The 20,206-nt window shown below is 41.3% G+C and overlaps 1 protein-coding gene across 2 annotated transcripts in view; it reads right to left on the bottom strand.

Moving 5' to 3' along the window:
• Positions 1-20,206, bottom strand: part of LOC117959851 (netrin-G2) — a 60,599-nt gene that overhangs the window by 27,264 nt on the left and 13,129 nt on the right. For both annotated transcript variants that reach the window (XM_034897225.1, XM_034897226.1), the window contains exons 3-4: positions 17,651-18,294; positions 674-846 (exon numbers count right to left, since the gene is read on the bottom strand). In XM_034897225.1, the coding sequence (XP_034753116.1) occupies positions 674-846; positions 17,651-18,294 (817 nt within the window). The remainder of the gene's footprint in view (positions 1-673; positions 847-17,650; positions 18,295-20,206) is intronic.

The following is a 20,206-nucleotide window of genomic DNA, read 5'->3' as shown; positions in this document are numbered from 1 at the left end:
ACCGCGAGCAGCCAGTAATTTAGCTTAAAGACTGGAAACAAAGGGAAACTGCAAACCTAGTTCTGCCCTACGGTAACAAAATCTGCCTACCTGACCCTTTAAAGCTCACAAATTAATATGTTTATCTCATTTGTTTTATCCATATAAAAACCAAATTGTAAAGACGACAATTCACCTGTTTACACAGGGTTACATGCTGGGCTGTTTCAACCTGACACTTCAGGGATAAAATGTGATATAAAATGTCAGTTACTGATCTTAAGAGGTGCTGTTGAAAGAACTTTATTTTTCAAAAGAAGCAGGCTAGTTGTTTCCTCCTCTTTCCAGTATTTGTGTTAAGCTAAGCTAATCAGCTGCTAACGTCATCACTGTAGTTTCTTATTTAATGTATAGACCTGAGAAATCAAAATCTTCTCAACTAAAATAACATTTCTTTTAAATGCAGAATAAATCATCCTAAATCTGCAGCAGAGTCTTGGACCCTTCCGGACACAACCCATGTCTCCAGTAACTTAGATAAATGAATAGTCGTATCCATGCATTACAGTAAAACAAGCTGACAGAAATCCATAGATAAGGTGTCTGTATAGAGTCCAAAATATTTGATCTAACTGTGTCAGATTGATGAGTTGCACCAACACAGTAGGTAGAGAAACATGTTTTAGGTACGTACAGGTGTTGGGGGTTCCATTGGGTGCTGGCAGGTAGGAACCAGCCTTCCAGGACTTGGCTTTGAAGCCCTTCCTGCACCGCTGGCAGTCCTGGCCGGTGGTGTTGTGTTCACACTGGCACTGGAGGTTCCCATCCTGCAGCAGGCACTGGGAGGCGTGGAGGTTACATTTACACCTTTTAAAAGAAAGGAGAAAACACAAGTGAATTGAGCTGACAAGAGAGAAAATGAAAGTTTTAATCACACACGGGTTATAAGTGTTAATGGTGTTAGTTATTGGAGGATTTTTTCACCAAGGAGGGGCAAAGGTGCGATGCAGAGACGGAACACAAATCCATTCTGGGTAAACTGCATTACAGTAAGTCATGTAAAACAAGATTAAGATTGTAGGATTAAAGTTAGCAAGGTTTTATGTAATTTGTTGTTTACTGAGCAGACACTGTAAATTATGTGAAACTATACACCTGACAAAGAAAACACTTATGTGTGTGTGTGTTTATACTCTATGCGTTGTGTTATGGGTACACACCTATACATGCATCAGTAAAATGTTGCAGAAAGGAGAGTTGAAACACACTTAGAAATATGAACATGCAATGCCATCAACATTAATTGGCTAAAATGTACATTTAAAATGTAAAGAAAACTATCAGAGTTGTTATATTAAGTGGTATTTTTTTTAGTCTTAAATTTGGTTTATTCTCCAAAGTCTCTGGCAGATCTACAGCACCCATTTCTACGTTGCTGTTTGCTAATGCAGTCTGTACAGTTGGCAGTCCATCTGATTCTGTCATTTGATTTCACCAGCAACTTTGCTGGTGTTTCTACACCCTGAGTACAGCATCAAACATGAATCAAAATATTTTTAGATGTGAAATTTCCTGCAGTAAGGCAAAGGTCCTGACTTACTGAACGTAGAGCAGACACTATTAATTGGTTTGATTAACATATAGTACATTATCATTCTTCAAACAAGAACACCAAAAATTCTCTGGGATCAGCTTCTCAGATGTGTAAGGATTTTCTGACAAACAATTCAAATTAAAATAATAATTAGTTGCATCCCTAGCTAAATGTTATTACGTGATTTAATTTGAAATGATTTTTTATGATCACTACCACCAATATATATGTAGTGTTATAGTAATGATGGTGACGGTCATACAGAAAACCCATGTAAATATTGCCTGTTGCTTTTCCTCTTTCTAAAAAAAAAAGCAAAACAGCGGGATGCTACATTGCAAAAACCAAATTAAAAGCACAATACAAAAGTTGAATGCAAAATAGTGTATGTCCAAAATGTTTACAGTTACTGCCTGTGTGTGCCCGTGCAGCAGAAACACTAATCTTGTATAAACACAATGTGTGGGTTTGCATGAGAACAGTGCCACCTCAGCAGAGGACAGGTGGGCTGATCCAAAGGTTGACGTTCTGCTGGGGAGGAAATGAGGATCTTAAGGACATTCGGAAACTACAATTTTAAATTACAGCCTTTTCCAGATGAGCGACTGGACTCCAATCCAGTTTGTTCCACTGGAGTGAACTGCTATCCTTCTGCATCAAATATTCAAAGAATGGCCCCTGTATTCTGGTGAGATAACTGCTTCAATCTTCCTTCCTCGCACTAATCTACACTTTCTCATCAGTTTTTTTTTTGGTGTGGTTTATGCCCAACCTCGATCCTAGTTTTTACAACATAACTTTGCGTTCAGAATAACGATGAGTGAAACATAGAACCACACAGTAAGCTTTGCAGCAAAAGAAATGGAGACAGTGGATCATGGTGAGTTGTGTCTCGCATCACAGCGTAGCTTGCAGTCCTATAAATTACCCACGTTTCTCTCTTATCACCTGGACGAGCTGACAGGACGTGTCGGGGAGAATCCATCCTTAGACAAGGCCTTGTTTCCTCCATGCCTTCTGAAGGACACAAGCTGTCTACTTAGCAACGAGGGAAATTGAACATCTCTTTTTCATGGAGAAAATGGTGTGTGTGTGTGTGTGTGTGTGTGTGTGTGTGTGTGTGTGTGTGTGTGTTTCTGCTTTGTGTGATTGTGATGCATTTGTCTGAGAGTGGCGGTGACAGACAACAGATCAGAGAAGCTGAGGCACGGTGACTAATGCCGGGATTGAGTGAGTGACAGCGGCGAACATATCACCGCTTTTCATCTCCTGCATCTACGGTGATGCATCTTGTCTGTCTCATTTTAAAAGTGGAAGCGCTACTGAGTGCAGGATCTAGAAGCTGTAGTTTAAAATCAATACTGAAGAACAGAGTGAATTTCTAGGTATGCTGCTGTGCAGTTTGTATCTTGGAGGCCTAATGGCTGCAGCGTACTAGGGGAAAATGGCCTCCCTCTTCTCAAGTATCTGGACAGTTGACACAAAGTTTAGGTTAAAGCCTGCATGAGTAGATGAGTCTGGATCTATGAATTTATGATGAATTGTCACTGGCGTCCTGGCTGTCAACTAATTCTCAACAAATGTAATCTATAAAGCAAGGTGTTGGTTGAAACTTTGTGGACACTCCATCCCCTTGATCTGCTTTTCTGACTCCTGCCACATAGTACAGCCCAGGAAGACCAGCAGTACTTCAAGCCTTGCACTCCTTCCGCATGGATGATGTGACACTGACGACTTTTCAAGTGCTGTGTCCCTTTAGCTCTCTCTTTTTCGGATGACAGCTTGCACTGGGATTTCTCCCGATCCCACTACTTCGGTCCCTCCACACACAAATAATACATGGGCACAATCATATGTTAATGTGCAAGATGTCTGCCTTCACTGCAAAGTCATCAAAGTGGGAGTAGCAGCTCTAAGCTGAAGGAAGTTCAGATGGGACAGCTGGATCCATCACAACCCTGTCTATTTACTTAGAGAGAGAGAGAGAGAGAGAATAGAGAAGTAGAGTAGAGGAGGTAAGTGGAGGAGAAGACAAATGAACAAGGGCAAGAGAAAGCTGGGTGAGAAAGGGAGTCTAGGAAAAGAAGAAAGTGAGTAAAAAAAAAAAAAACTACAGTACATACATACTAACTACATTAGAAAATCACACACAGAAGGTGGTGTCTTAATTAGCTGGTGTAATTATGGGTCAATTCTTCTGTGGAGACTGTCCTCCAAGGGAAAATGGTTTTAGCAATTGGGCAAAAACAACTTATGTTTGTGTTGAAGTTACAAAGCCCTCCAGCAAGTCAAGAATTATGACCAGAGCAAAGTTGGTTGACGTTATTAAAGAGCTACAAAGTCTGCAGAGAAAGGAGAACAATGAAGATTTTTTTGACAATATCTGCTCTTGCAAAAAAATATTCACTTGTGGCATCTACTGCGTGATTAACATTTTCATGGTTGTGGGCAACCAAAGAACTTTAAAGGTGAAGGTTAGAGAAAGAAGGCGGATTTTGGTTTTGGTCAACTTTGAAAAACATCCATAGTCACTCAAGACAGGAATGGTACTTTTTCTATATTTAACCAAAACCATGGTCTTACCCTGTGGGCATTTATGTAACTTAAACCAAACCATGCAGCATGCTACACTCGTTCTCTGATGGTCTTTGTACCCAGCCCACCTCGCTGGGATGTCTGTGTGGTACAAAAAGTCAGCAGTTGAGTCCCCTCCAAAACCTATATAGCCAAAAGAATTTAGTAGGACACAAATGTAATTCTTTGGAGATAGGATTACATGTGTAATGCATTATCTAGGTATCTGCATGCTCACACTATATATTTATATATATTTGTTTTGAGCCTGTCTGTGTTTCTCTGTCCTTTTCTCCTGTGTCCATGTCTGTGAAGTCATGTCGGCCCTATGTTTTTAATGATGCGAGGACTGCCAGTTTTAGACAGCAACGACATTGCAATTAGAGGAATAAATAATAGGAAAGATAAACAAACATCAAGGGGGAGTCATGTGGTGGCAGAGCTTGAGAAAGCAGCTGGAAGCGGCAGTTAATGGGGTTTTATCTGTCTCTTTACTGTAGTCGACGCCGATCCCTCTTATTTCTCTCCGGGGACACAGCTATCAGTCATGCTCTCTTATTTTTGGTTTTGCACTATCCTCTCATTGTATTAAAAAAAAGAAAAAGAAACTTTATAAAAAACGTTTGCTCCTAAATTTCATCTAGTGTGACCGTTCCAGTCTTTCCTTACACTCCTTCTTTTTGATCTCCCATTTTATCCTCCATCTCTTTCTTGCTTTCCCATTCTGTCTGTCTATGCAGCCTTACCCCTTTAGCTCTTTTGCTATTGCCCATTGCACCAGTGCTCACTGAGGAGCGCATTGGGTAAATTGGGTTGTGGACATGTGTTTTGAGAAGAGTGGGTGGAGGAAACAATTGGGGGTTATATACGATGCAGGGGTCTGAACAGTCTATTCAGCAGGGAGAAGGGCAGTTGTGTCAAAGCCCTGACAGTCTACCTGCCTCCCCGACTACAGTGCTGAGACTCTGAGGAGGAGCAGGAGGAGGGTCCGCATTGACCCAGCAGGAGATCTCTCTCTCCTACTCTGTGTTCAATCAGCCGTCACTGAGAAGGCCCACTTGCTTTTCGCAACAACCTCCTCCCTCGATACAAAAAAAAAACACAATCAGCTACACAACCTGCTGGAGTAATAGTAGAGTGAGAGCGTAATGGGCAAGGAGAGTTAGATCCTTTCTTAGAGAGAGACAACCAAACCAGGGCTACACAAACACAAACACAATGTTTGTTGAGAGTTTGACTCTAGAAGGCTTTTTTTTCGTTTTACTTTATTCTGCTAAAGGAGGAAAGTTTCTCTGTGACCACACCAAATCTGAGTACATCTGTGGACGTGTATGCAGTGTAAGAGCAGGATTTTGTCACATCTCAATTAGTGTGAAAGGGAGTACAGTCTGCAACTTACACAAGTCTGATGTAGAAACTTGAGACCCTTTAGTGCACATACACTTAGAATGGACATTACAGTGAAGTAGGATACCTCTTGTGCCCAGTATCTAAATAATATAAAATATACATAAATATGCATCATATAAATAATAATAAATACAAATTTTTTTTTGTAGAGGGCCGCCTGAAGAAAAACTGAGCCCTCCAACACAGAGTCTCCTGAGCGCAGCGGGAAGCGACCGAGCAAGGAGTGGGTGTTGCGTGAAGCTGGGATCATTGATCAGCAGCACGCCTTATTGGCTTCTGCTGAAGTCTTTATCACCACGTCCCCTCCCGCTTCCTCCCTCTCCTTGCCTCGTAAATTCAGAGCAGCTAATTGGACATGACTGCGTTTATGTTCGAGCTTCATAAATTTCTTTCTCTGAAGGGTGAGGATCGATTTTCCTCGAGTGCAGCCTCCCGTAGCAGCGGAGCAGCATGAGTCTCTACAAAGGTTCCCTCTCACCTCACTTTTTCCCCCCTCTCCCCCATCAATCCTTTGTCTCTTTCACATGTGCTCCTTCTCTCTTCCTCTACACTAAACAGGTAATCTATAACTGACCTCCCCTGCAGTCATATGGTAAGCAGGGATTACATCGCGCCTCTTTCCATAGCCACAAATCTTCTTTTACACGTTTCGGTCATTAATAACAGAACATTTGGCATTTTTAAAACAAATCCTTCCACCCATTATCTGTCATTATCTAATGGTAGTTGTTGACTGCAAAAGACCACAAATACAGATACATTTTCTGCCTTTCATGTTATTCACTCACACTTATCTCTTTCTAGTTTCTCAGTTTTCTATCTTTTTGTAGCATATCCCATAAGCCATCTGAGGGAGAAAACACTAATCTATCGGAGCATCTAAGGCAACCAAAGGGTGTTTGGTGTCTATACAACACATACACACACACTCACACACACTCACACACACACACACACAAATACATTCAATACCTATATATGTTCAATGTTGAAAGTGTTACTTGTTGCTTTTAAGTAAAATTGTCCAGCAAAAATATTTTGTATGTATTCAAAGAGCAGGGATGACCTTGATTGTCGTGTGTGCGTGTGTGTGCTTGTGCTACGCACTATGCAGCGTATGGGGATGTGTGACTTCCCTGGTGTGTATGTGGGATGATTAATTATATTAGCACAGTTTGCTCTCAAAAGTGTGTCTTTTAGTTGGTGATGCGCTAGACAGAGGGATGGATGGAGCGAGAGAGAGAGAGATATTGTGGGTAACTAAGTAAATTATTTACAAAGGATACAGTAAATGACTATTGCGTGCATGCCCAGTCCTGAGGGCTTCTCTCTGATTGGTTGGTTGTGGTCATGTAAAGAGCAGCAGGCAGAGTTAGGCCCACTTTAAGAGACCCGCACTCTGAAGAATGTACTGAATGCACAGGTCCACATATCTAAATAATGGAGCCTGGGAACATCCTGTTCTCCAGTCCAGACTTAGAGGACCACTCTCTTGAGCACAGGTGTGTGTGTGTGTGTGTGTGTGTGTGTGTGTGTGTGTGTGTGTGTGTGTGTGTGTGAGTGTGTGAGTGTGTGAGAGTGAGAGTGAGAGAGAGACTGGAAAAGTTCAGATGTGGGTTTAATGCCAGCTGTGTAAAACGTACCATTTTTGCTGGCCTTTCAAAATGCAAGGGTAATTAATATGCAGCTTTCAACGGGTTTTATCACCCGGCTGTTTTCAGTGATCCTTGTGTATGAGAATAAGACAAAAAAGATTCGCTCACATAAACAAATGATGTAACCCTTGTTTAAAGAAGTGGCTCAGTGATATGGTTTCCTGTAAGGTTAGGTACTCATCAGTTTCATACTAAAAATGGATTAGGTTTGGGCGTTCCTTTACTAATTGTATCACAGACTGTTTATTCACTGCAAAAAAACACAATTTTGTTGACATCATCCAGCAAGATGTTGGCCAATCAAATATGTGCAAGCACACACATCCCTGAAAGATATCTCCATTGTTTACTTTGTGACTGTCACAACAAAAGTTGAAATAATTGCCATGATATGATAATTTTCTAGAGTTGTTAAAATCTGTCTGAGAATTATTAATGTGCAATGTTTTGGTATCTCATGGACCTCTGCTTAGTATGCAGACATAAGTGAAATACTGTGTCAAAGCCCCACATCAGCAATTTCCCATAGTTATCTCTACTTGTCTCAACATGACACTAATAAAAAGTTAGTGTCCTATAAATAAAATATGCAGAATGTTATTTTCACCTATGAATAGATGCACTGTCAAAACTGACTGACCACTGTGGTGGGTGACCCTTATTAATTCATCCACACAAGATACATTTTACTGGCATTTGGCACTTGGTGGGTGGTAATTTAAGACTCTGCAGGCCAGCCTTGTTATATTCATGCAGCATGATGCAGCATGAATGATGCAGAATGGCTGACACCGTTCTTTGTGAAGCAGCCATGTCACTGCATCTTAAGGTGTCTTCCACTAAAGAGAGTTTTCCCTCACACCAGCCGGCTCCAATCGTCCTGAGATCTCTGGATATTAGAGTGTAACCTCCCTGTAGAGTCCTTACTGCTGCTGAATGTGTTTTAATGAACACTACAGCAAAGAGTAACACCAGGGGAGAGAGGAAATTGGGCATGAGTTGGGGGGGGTTATTATACATCCTCTTATTTAAGATATGAACGAGGAAGGCAATGGGAATGAAAAAGTGATGAAGAGACAGAAACTCTGGGACAACATAAGGTTTGGTTGGAGGTTCTTCCTGTTGTGCAGTCCCCCACAGAGTCTTCAGACCTCCGGGGCGATATGGATCTTTGTCTGTTGTGTGTGTGTGTGTGTGTGTGTGTGTGTGTGTATCAGAATGAAAAACTTCACTCTGAGACAATATGCCCGCCACACAAACTTTAGAGACACACTTTTGAAAGTCTGTTGTTAGAAATTAGCGCGCCAACAACCCCATCCCAAACCTGCAGGCCCTCACCCATCTTCACCCATGCAACTAATTTTCCACACAAACACAATTACTTAACATACTTTCTCTCTTTGTCTAAGCAGCATGTCCTCTCATTTAAATGTAGAACTGATTTTCTAAAAGTCACCAAGACATACACACACACACACAAAACACACATACAACTCACACAACGTACGTTCCTGTATGGCCATGTGTGTATTAGTGTCTAATTCCGGTGAGACCATGGAGGGAAGGATGCCTGGGGAAGATGAGCTGAGCTGGGATCAGCCAGAGGACAGGGGTTAATACAATTATCCTGCTAAAACCTTGAGACTGAAAGAACATCATTAGTCATAGAGAGAATAGAGTTGCCCGAGCCGCGGGGCCGAGGAGGTGAGGAGGAGAGGGGGGAAGGAGGGGAGGAGAGCTTCAAAACACACCAGTGCAGTTAGCAAGACAATTAGTATGAGGACTAAAACTTGAGGGTCTTTGTGCAAAAAAAGAGAGGACAGTGTTTACCAGCGCTCTGAGCTGTAGCAGAAACTGCTTCGCTTATTCAGAAGTATGAATATTTTGCTAAAGAAATCTATATAAATGAATTACTTGTTTAGAAATTGGATTATCTTGACTGAACACATAATGAGTTGAATTATTTAGTAATTAATGACATGACCTCTGGTTTGTGCAGATTTAATATGAAGCTGTAGTTACTCGAGGACAAATATTTTTTTCAAAATATGGTTAGTGGCCAAAAGTCTTCAAACGTGCCATGTGGAGCTGAGCTGAGAGCTGAGCTACTACAGCTATTCACTGATCAATTACACTTCAGCTGAAATGCATGAGAATGGTAATAGTGATGCAGTGTTAAGTTGACCCCGTGATTGAAAATCAAATTATGGCTGTTACTTCAAGTGATTATTTTCATCATCTACTAATTGGGGGTCTCATTTATAAAATTGTGTGTAGGATCCTTACTAAAAAGTCTACGCACGCTCAAAAGCAAAAAATGGCGTCCGGCAAAAAAAAAATCTATAAAACCGTGCGCACAATTGAGACAATGTACCAAAAGAATGTTTGGTGTTTTTGCTCAGAAAAAATGATTATATAACCACAAAAGTTGTCTATTGACTAATGAATTAAATAACCTAACCTTTTCAGCTGTAAACACAACACAAAGCAGTAGTAGTCTTTTTACGGTTGTCGTAAAAAGCGTTTTATTTTTAGCATTTAGTTTCCAACTACACTCAGTTGTGGAAGGTTTAAATCTAATTGAAGAAAAGCTTTTTATTAGAGATTTAGTATTCGATTGCTGCTTCAGTCAAAAAAAAAATCAATAAGGTAACAAAGTAGCTTAGCTAAGGTTGTCATCGTGTTGGATCAGTTGACTGGGGGACACAACTAGGCATGGGCCGGTATAAAATTCTCATGGCATGATAACCTTCAGCAAAAATATCACAGTTTCCCGATAGAGCTGGCAATATATCGATATTATATCAATATCATGATATGAAACTAGATATCGTCTTAGATTTTGGATATTGTAAAATTGTAAAATGGCATAATTGGTGTGTTTGCCTGGTTTTAAAGGCTGCTTTACAGTAAATGCAATTTTCTGAACTTACCAGACGCTTGGAACTGTTCTATTACTTGCCTTCACCCACTAAGTAGGCTAATTATATTCACATTACAGATGATTATTTATCAAAATCTCATTGTATAAATATTTTTTGAAAGCAGCTATAGTCAACACTATAATACCGTTGCAATATCGAGGTATTTGGTGAAAAATATTCTAATATTTAATTGATTTTCTCCATATCGCCCAGCCCTATTTCACAGTATTGAGGTTTTGCAATGGCTTTAAAAGTTGTTGTGTTTTAAGTCTGAGCAAGGTGAACAAGTATTTTTTCTTCCATCCAACACAATGTCTAAATCTTAACCCAAACTCCACTCCACTTATTACAGGGCTTTCCACTACACCACACAGTCTTCATCAGCAGATGAAGCTCAACTTTTATGACATCAATAACGAGAAGTTAAATAAAAAAATAAAATAAAAAACTCCACCCACTGATGAAGACCTTGTAATACCATCAAAAGCTCTGGAACAAGCAAGTTGGACATCCCTGAGTTAAGACTGTCAATTACAGTACCATAGTGCATTTCAGTCAATCCTCAAGTGATTTATCAACTCATCCTTAGAAAGTTGTTTATTAAAAAGTTGTCATTAACTTTTTGACAGTTTCTGTTTTTCTTCTAAACTCATTATGTAGTTACAATTTTGTATCTTATTTGAAAGTGTTTCTAAACTAAACCATGTTCACCTGCTGTCTTGTTGAGCTGGACTGAAAACTTGCAGACTTCGACCTCTCAGCACTTCCCTCCACTGCCCACCATGGGACAACCCTGTTAAAGTGAAAGTCTTTGACAACAAAAACTGACTGATCTCAGTGTGAGCTGGTCTGTTTCTCATTGACGAACGGCTTTTCCATCTCACATTGATGAGTTGTTTATCCGTGCTCATCTACATGCTTGTAATGACAGCGACAGTCAAGACTCGGTGTGTTTTTGAACACACCATGTCTGTAATAATGCTATGCTAATTAATGTGGCTGAGTGAGAACAAACCGTCTTTCCAAGGACACCCTCCCTCTACCTCATGTTCTCCCACTTACAATTCCCAGCATGCTTTTCAGCTTTAAAGCACGCTTGCGGTATCAAGAGATTCCCCTCTCACCAGATGCTGGGTAAGGCACAGTGCAGGCACTAGTGGGGAGAATTCTTTATTGTATGTGTGAATTTAAAAGGATATTTATGGAATGAGGAAGAGGAGGGGTGGGAAGATGGAGGAAGAAAAGAAAAATCTATTGAAAAGGGAGTGGATGAAAAAAAGACGTTCATCTGTTAAAACTAAAGACAGGGAATGAAAGGAAAACAGGCAAAATCGCTGACTTTAACTTTCTTCCCTTCTGAGGGGAAATAAACTGTGATTATCAAATCAGTTAGAACCATTGCGTCATAAATCATCGCATATGAGAGGAACAATGACACATTCCTCATTGTGGTCCCTTTGCTTTCTGCATGCCTTTCTTTTCTGGGGAGTGTTCATGAATGATTTAAAAAGTGATCCGTTTCTGAGCCTCGGTTGCCTCGGAGGAAGAGGAGCTAAGAGGGGCGGAGTCTGAACAGGGTGGGTGGGACCACGCATGATAGTTGCCTGTCTTCACCGAGAACACACTCGTCATCACACATCAAGCACGAACCGTATATTTCATTCATGAGGGAAAAGGTGGCGGTATTCAAGTATAAAGCGGGTTCCTCATGAAACGGAATAGATGGGAACGTTTTCAACCACCTCTGTGGTGCCTGTGTGAACTGGAGAATAATATTTACAGACCAAAATACCTCACATCATTCATCACAAAATCACACACCCCAGCTAGTCCCATGAAACTAGGAGTTAATCCATCATCTGCCTCCCTCTTTTATTCTCTCCCTCTCCCCCTGATCCAGGCTTATACCTACCATCCTCTCACCTTCACTATGCAAGGACACAAAAAGAAACTTTGGTGTAATTCAGAAATACATAGCATACATTGGCAGTCTCCAAAGTCAAAGTCATGGATATCCAAGACACAAAAAGACTTGAGGGAGACGGGAGGAGAAGCATCCGTTCTTCCTTGTTTTCCGGTGGAGATGATGGACAAGCCTCGAGGCCACAGAGATTCCTCACTCTCTGCCCTGTCATCCTCATTCATGCTTGTAGTACAACAATAAGCCTTTGTAACAGGCCACAATTCAGAGTCTAATAAATCCATCTCTCACAGATCAGGGTTACTGATTTACAAGTTCAAATTAGTACATTGCCGTTACAATGTAAAAATATTTTTGATCAGTCTAGTGTGTTGCCTTATATTTTAACTGGTCTGTTTTTTCTTTTTTTCCTCGCTTTTCTGTTACACAAACACTCCACTGATTTATGGTTGCACTCAACTTCATTTTCAGACTCAAAATGGACAGTTTTTCAGAGTATGGCTTAAAAATCGACGTAAGCGCACCAAAGATATTGTACCAAATGCAAAGTCCTGTCAATCATAATCCAGATTCTGTATGTAGATACATATTTAATGTTAAAATCAGGTACAAATGGGGCCTGATCTTGTACTTTTCTGGTGGCTAAGATGTCATATTCTCAAAATAAAGTATCAACCTTTTCAGGCTCATATTATGATCTTATTTCTAGACAGTCTGCACACACAAACAAGCCACAAAACAAACATGAGGAGTGTAATGAAAAAGAGCCAATCTGATAGATGTGTGTTGAGCAAGTACAGCAGGATCACGTAATACCACGTCTAAAACGCATGTAAAAATCGCACGGAAATGTGCAATAGAACAATTCCAGAGATATACTGAAATATTTTCTTGAATGTTTGCATACCTTTTCTTTTTTTTCTTTTTGCAAAACGCCTAAATAAATCATTGTTTTGATAATATCGATTGCATGACTACAGACAAATAAGAACACCTACAGAAACATGAAAAAAGTGGCAAATAACTGCTTTAACTGTCCTTTCTCTACTCTTTGCAATATGTTAATGAACACCAGGAAAGTATTCTGTGCCAGTCTGTTTCAGTCTGTGAGGAGATGGAGAGCTTAGACCTCTCAGCACATTAGCTCTGTCAGCGGGGGGGCCAGGATGGCACTGGGAGAAACAGACACACGACGGATAAATGAGTCCAGCAGGCATGAAACAACATGGCCATGTAAAAACACTCTGAATATCATTAGCATATATACGGCTTCTTTTCTGGCACGTCTGCTCTTAACTAATTTTCACGACTGTAAAATAATAAGGTCTTTAGACAAGACTGAGCCTATCAAATGTAATCGGGGGTTAAATACCCCAGAACTAAATCACTGCATTGTTTTGTACTGATCGTAGTAGTGGTAGTAGTAGTAGTAGTGGTATTAGTAGTGATGATAATATTACTAATACTCTTTCCACATTTTTTCCTTCTTTTTTTTATCTACCGGCTGTAGAGGTGTCATAGACGGTTTGTCGGTCATGTTCCTCTCAGGATGAGTTGGTGAATCCTTAACTTTTCTAGCTTCATCATCAGGTTCAAAGTTTTATTTGAGGAATGTTAAGGTGTATGACCAAATACCCAAAACTAAACATTCCAATCTCAGCTTGCCCTTTAATTTGGTGCTAATTAGCAAATATTAGCTTGCACTTACACTAAACTAAAATGGTGAACATGCTAAACATTACACCTGCTTAACATCAGCATGTTTGCATTTCGCTCCAAGCACCACTGTACATACAGTATAATGAATCCATACGGGCCCTATTTTGCTGCTACCCTGGTTCGCTATATCATTGTTTACCAATTGTGTTAGAAAAGTGTCCTCTTTCTTCAGCATTTGCCCATTAGAGACGATAATTTAAAAAAACTCAAACTTCAAACTATTTGTAAAAGCACAATTTTTGGTCAAATGTTTTAAATAGAACATCAGTGGTGGTGACATCAACCACTATGGTGCTATAAGTTATGCTTTGCTTGCACAGCCGACTGACGTCGAGGAGTAAGAGACACTCGGACTGCATGCTTGGCTTCTCTTAAATGTCATTCTTCCCCCCGTCAGCCAATCAAATCAAATTGAGAAGTCGGGGAGAAGAAGACCTGATGCTGCAGCGATTACCAGCCACAAGAGAAAAACGATGCAGACTTTGTCTTCCCCCTCATCCTGCTCCATCTTCCTTTCCCCGTCTTGGCCCTAATCCACTTAGTTGGCTCTTCCTGAGCTTACAGCCTTTCCTTTATTCCATTATAAAGATCCACTGTACGACCTGCTGCTTATTTCATTAAAAAAGGCCCAATCCATGACCCCACGTCTAATCCATAATGCAGACTACAATAGTCCACACCACAGTCCAGCAGGGTGGCTGACAAATGGGACAGAGGGAATAGGGAATGAGGGGGAATTTGAGAGCTCCATTTATGAGTAAACCGTCCCGGGGAATAAGATTTCACTGATGTAAATGATGATAGAGTTGAGGCTTTGCTACTCTATCTTTTGATGGTTGGAGATGGCTTTCACATGGCCCATCTGTGATATGGAAATGGCCACATCTATGGGTTGAATATACCCTGTAAAATGAGCATGAAGCCCAAGGCTTTCAAACCAAAAACACCTTGGCTTAGAGTTTAAATTGTAGTCAGTACTGTGGCTCATTACAGTTAACCTTGGGAGAACTTTGCAACACAAAGTGAGTGATGCTGAATCATGTAATAATATTCTAGAGACTCTTTCTAATTTGACTTTACCTCCTTTCCCTCTGTATGACCTCCTCTCTTTAAAATCCTTGCTCCATTTCTGGCTGCCCTCTTGCAACTTGATCAAGTTTGCTGTGTGTTTTTAACTTGTCCACCAATCTAAATTTACAGCCTTACAAACTTGATAAAGTAGCACTATTTAGCTCTGAGTACCTGGGTTTCCGCATACCTCCACCAGCTCTTCAAAGCCAGACCAGTCACTCTGACAATGCATCGTCAAATAAAAAGAAGATACTCCCCATAGAGAGAACTTTCTCATGGGGGATGGGAAAAGAGCTTGTTTTGCTGTCTATGTCCAGGCTAAACTCGGGTCATTAACAAGAGTTAACTAATAATAATTACTTTTAACTGCGATCAGCCAGAGAGCCACAGCTAGAGGCTCGGGGACATACAATACGGCCAGGAAGTGACTACAACCCTCTCTCCATCGATAACACCAGCATATCTCATTACTGTGGCGACCTGCGGTCCACTGCCTTTCGGTCTTGATCATATAAAACCTATTTCAGTGTGCCGTCCCCCCCGGAGCACTAGCAGAGTGGAATATTCATTATTCAAATTTTAAGCATTGGAAATCCCAATATGTTACTAAGGCCAGATGAGATGAGATGAAATAGCTTAGCCTTTTGTCCAGGGAACATTGACTAATCGTCTCGCTCCCCAAAATCAATTTCCCAGCCGTAAGCATCAGACACTTTTGATTGTACTGTACTGTTGAATACCCCCCAGCACTATCACCTAATACTCCTGCTGACTGCCCAGAATAACTTATTGATTAGTGATTATGTTACGGGAGGTGTGGGTGGCCGGGGCAGAAGACGGACTGGCCTCAGTCATCTCCACAGGGCTAAATTTGGGTCCTCTGTTACCAGATCCAGCACATACTGATGCTATCTCCAGCTGCCATCAGCCCAGCTTTCTGGATGAGGAGAGAAATTAAGAACGTTTTCTATGAAGAGATCATTTTACAGTGTAGGGGGGTGTTTCAAGCAAAGCAGCGCAGCAGGGAATTCGAGACGGATGGTAAATTCTTAGAAGTGGTGCGCTTGTGGACTACTAAATAATTTTTTTTCAAAACAGGCATGGTTGATTATTAAATGTGCTAGTTGTAGTGGAGGTTCTGGCGTGGTGATGGACTGTTTCACCCCCAGGGTATTGAACCGAGCTCTCCCTCTCTCTCTGATGCTGTGCTGAGCCTGAAAGTGGCTGTGATCAATACCTGCAGGCCCTTTCCGCAGTGCCAGAGGAGAGTGTGTGTGTGCACGTGTGTGCGTGTGTGCTGTGTCAGCATTCACTCAGGACTTCATCAAACAACCCCCCTACCTCAAGTCCACACGCACATACACACACCCACAAAACACCAACATCAGCTAACGCCCGTCTGAAACGGTCGCTCATTTTCCCTTTCCCTTTCTTACCCACCACCCCTTTCTCTCACACACACACACACAAATTCCCACCTCCTTACTCCCATTCCAGGCCATCCCAACACGGATGTTAAATACCATTCAAATGTCAGCCTCCCGTATTGATTGGAATGATAATTCTGAAAGGTAGGAGGGATGGCTTGTTGATGGTAAGCAGGCGTTGACGGCCCGGGCATCCTTCATTGTCACAAAGTTGCCATGTAAGGGTTCCTGGCTCTGCTGGCAGAATGTGGATGGTGGTTTACGTTGGACCACAGAGGCCATATGTTTCTGTCATTAATCATTGTCCTCACAGGCCAGTGACAGGCAGACCAGGATTCATGTTGGGAGAGATAGGGTCATTTTCAACGCCCTCAGATCAGAGAGGCTGTGTGCGAGAGTGTTTGCCTGAGTGTCAGACCAGAGGGTTTGTCCATCACCAGGTGGTTTTCTCTACATGACATTCAACATCATGCAGGTTGTTTTATGATTGCTTGGCAATATGGTAAAACTGGTAGTATTTTGTATTTTATGTGTAGCCTAAATAAGCATTATTTCAGATCTTTAAAGGGTCAGTTCAAACAATCTCCTTTTATATCTAGTGGTACTAACTATAGCCTACAGATAGGTCATCTGCTGATGTTTTCATATATTCATCAGTGAGATTTCTGCTGCTGACACTTTACAATGGCATTTTGTTTGTTCCTCTCAAAGCTCTGAAAAGTCTGTGTCTGTATGATATCAATCAGATGTCAATGTTACACATTAGAGGCATGTGAATTAAATGTGTGGTGAATCGTAGCGCTACAACGTCAATAAAAAAGGGAGCAGAGGCACGTCATCACTTCCTATCACCCATCTGCGCTGCTTTTAGGTTCTGAAAATGTAGCTTCCATAGTCCCACAGATTTCTTTTTTGTTTTATCTTTATTGTTTTAGTCATTTTGTGTGTGTGTGTGTGTGTGTGTGTGTGTGTGTGTTTTCTTAAACATTGTTAAAAAGGACACTTGCATAATGGTTTGCCAGCCAGCGTATTCTAAATCATTTTATGCTGTATTGTGATTGGTTGGGTTGTAGACGTGGGTCGTAGCAGCAGTAACATTGGGAGAATTTGTCCCATATTTATGACATTGTCAGTCTGTCTTTGGTTGCCACACCCTTATAGCTGCGGCAAGATATTCACACAACATAATTCTCATTCAACGGAATAAAATAGTTTACATTAGCTCCTGTGTTTGTTAATTATTCAAAATGTAAACGAAAATCCTGTTTTAGATCGCATTGCAGCGAATAATTAATATTAATTAATTCCAAATTAATTATGTTATGTTAAAAGGAGTGCACATATGCATCCCTAGTCATGTCAACGTTGACCCTCACCTGGCAGGTACCTCGATGTTGGAGATGGCATAGAAGTACTTGAGCAGGTTGTCTCTCTGGACATAAGTGCCTCCGAGAGCGGGCCTGAGAAGCCTCATCCTAAGGTTGGTGAAGGTGAAGAAGTCCCTCAATCCCTTCATACTTTCCATGCGAGTGTACAGGTTGTCCATGTTCTGTAGCCGTGGTCCTGCAAACACACCAAAGCGCGCCCGCACCTCAAACTTCACATTCTTGTCATTCTTGGAGCCGACCCAGCGCGAGTACTGCTCGGTGCACATGACCCGCGTGACGTTGGCGGGTGAGAGGTCACTCACACGTTTGGGTGGCATTTTGAAGGTGTCCATGCAGTCGTCAGCGTAGAACTGGTAGGGCTGCCAGGAACGTCCGTGGTCCATGGACTTATCCAGTACCATGATGGTAGGACGGCCGTACTCAAAGGTGATCAGGATGTCGTCTGTGAGCTCCAGACTCTTGTTCCAGGACATGGTGATGTTGGCCAGCAGGGGCTCTGGGTGGCGTCTCCATGTGACTGTCTGCCAGTAGGTGAGGAGACCTGTGCGTTCTTTGTCCTGCATTAGCTGAGGAGGGTGGGCCAAGTCTGGGGTTGAGGCATCACACTCGTCACTGCACAGGTATGGGTTCTCCTGAATTAGATAAAGACAGAGCAGTAATACGTCAGTCAGGGTTTGAGAATAGATCTAATAATAGAAGCCTCTAGATAAGGATACTGTATATAAAATAATATATAGAATAACATTTGAATATTTTGAAATATTAAACAAATAGTCTATTTGTCAAATATGTACAAACAAGTATCTAAACAAGCCACAGACTCAGTGACGGAGTAACCTACTACCTACCAAGAGGCCCTTGGGAAAAGTACAAAGAGTGGGAAAGTTGGGAGTTGAGGCTCAAGGCTTACCTTTGTCTTGGGCCTACACTCCTAACTTTCCCACTCCTTGGACATTGTGTATGTGTCGTGTTGCCTTTAAGTACCCATCAGGTACAGAGCACACAGCCAACTACACAGGGCAGTTTCATTATATTTTGCCCAGAAGCCAACCAATGCCAGAAGATTAACTGGCCACAGTTTTGCTTCTTGTGGTTGTTAGTTGTAATTTTAGCAAACATAGTATTATATAAATAAAATATATCAACTGGTAACGAGTGCTTTTATTATTTCAGTTAATAATGTGCTTTGATTGTGCATACTTCCCCACCGAAAAATTGCAATTAATGAAATTACTACAAATGAGTTGGCACACAGTGAACATGGAGCCTTTGGGGTCCCTGAGGCAGTTGCCTGATTTTATCATTTGGTAATCCAGTTTTACACAAACTTTTTCTAAATGTAACTGAAGCTAAGACATGTCTCAATTCATAAGAAAACAAAATGTCTTGCAGCAAAATGTTTAGCTCTATTTACAGTCACAGTTCCGTTAGTCTTGCGTTGCCATATCCTCCACCAAAGCACTGCAGGGGAGGGTCTGGCATGTCCACATCTGGTGGAACATGTGTACGTTCAAAGGTTGCTTTAGTCGTGCAACAGAAAACTCAGATTGGACAGATAGTCTGGCTTGGTGTCTGGATTTACCCTGCAGAGATCTGAGGAGCAGTCAACCATAGTCTTCGTAAATCAACCGGAGTTTAAAATTACAACACAAAGAAAGTGGAAGGCAACGGGACATCTGAAAACGGACGTCCAAAAAGAGTGACATCCGGTGGAATTTCCGGCTGAACGAGAGCAATACCTGAAGTGTAACGTTGTTGATATAAATTACTGAAATATATCTTAAAGGTGCCCTGCCACACGTATTTAATTACTTTGTGGTAATGTCTGAAATTTTACCATGGACTCTGTAACATTTGTTTGAAGGAAAAAAAATGCCTTGGTTACCCTTTTTCAAGCCATTCTAGCGTTATGTAGAAAGCCTGAAGGAAGACTCGACTTGTGCCAGTTCTCATTAATTAAATGAGCTAGCTGCTTCCTCTGATTGGCTAACAGCTAACCAATGAGAGCCTGGGTATCAGCATCTTTTACCCAGTGCAACTGGGAGAGCTTATGAATAGTAATGAGCTCAGGCAAAGTGGCATCAGACTGACCAGCTTTTGTAATTGGCCTGATTTCTCTTCTTCTTTCTTTTCATTGGCTAGAGCTGACAAAAGAGGTAGCAGTTCATTTTCCCATTCCCAACATAACACAAACACATATGGACCTAACAAATTTCAAAACAATGCAAGTAAAAACGGTTTTGTGTGGCAGGACACCTTTAAGAAAAGGAATTACAATTTCTTCTCCCCATCTTCCAGGTAAAGTATAAATGTTCCTCTCATGTGATCTAAATGAGGAGGGCCTTCAGTTCCTTGCCAAGGCACTGGGGGACAGAGAGCTTAAAAGTAAATTTGCCAAACAACACAACAGGAAGCGTGAAGGTCAGGAGGATTGTGCATCATCACTGTATTTGCATAGACAGCAGAGTGCTGCTGCACTTTTAACTCCAGAGAATTGATCCTCCTCTTCTAGTGATGCCAAGACTTTCAAGCCGCGTCCCCTCT

The sequence above is a fragment of the Etheostoma cragini genome, chromosome 16 (assembly GCF_013103735.1).
Source record: "Etheostoma cragini isolate CJK2018 chromosome 16, CSU_Ecrag_1.0, whole genome shotgun sequence".
Lineage (NCBI taxonomy): Eukaryota > Metazoa > Chordata > Actinopteri > Perciformes > Percidae > Etheostoma > Etheostoma cragini.
This window is presented reverse-complemented; position numbering and strand designations above follow the sequence as displayed.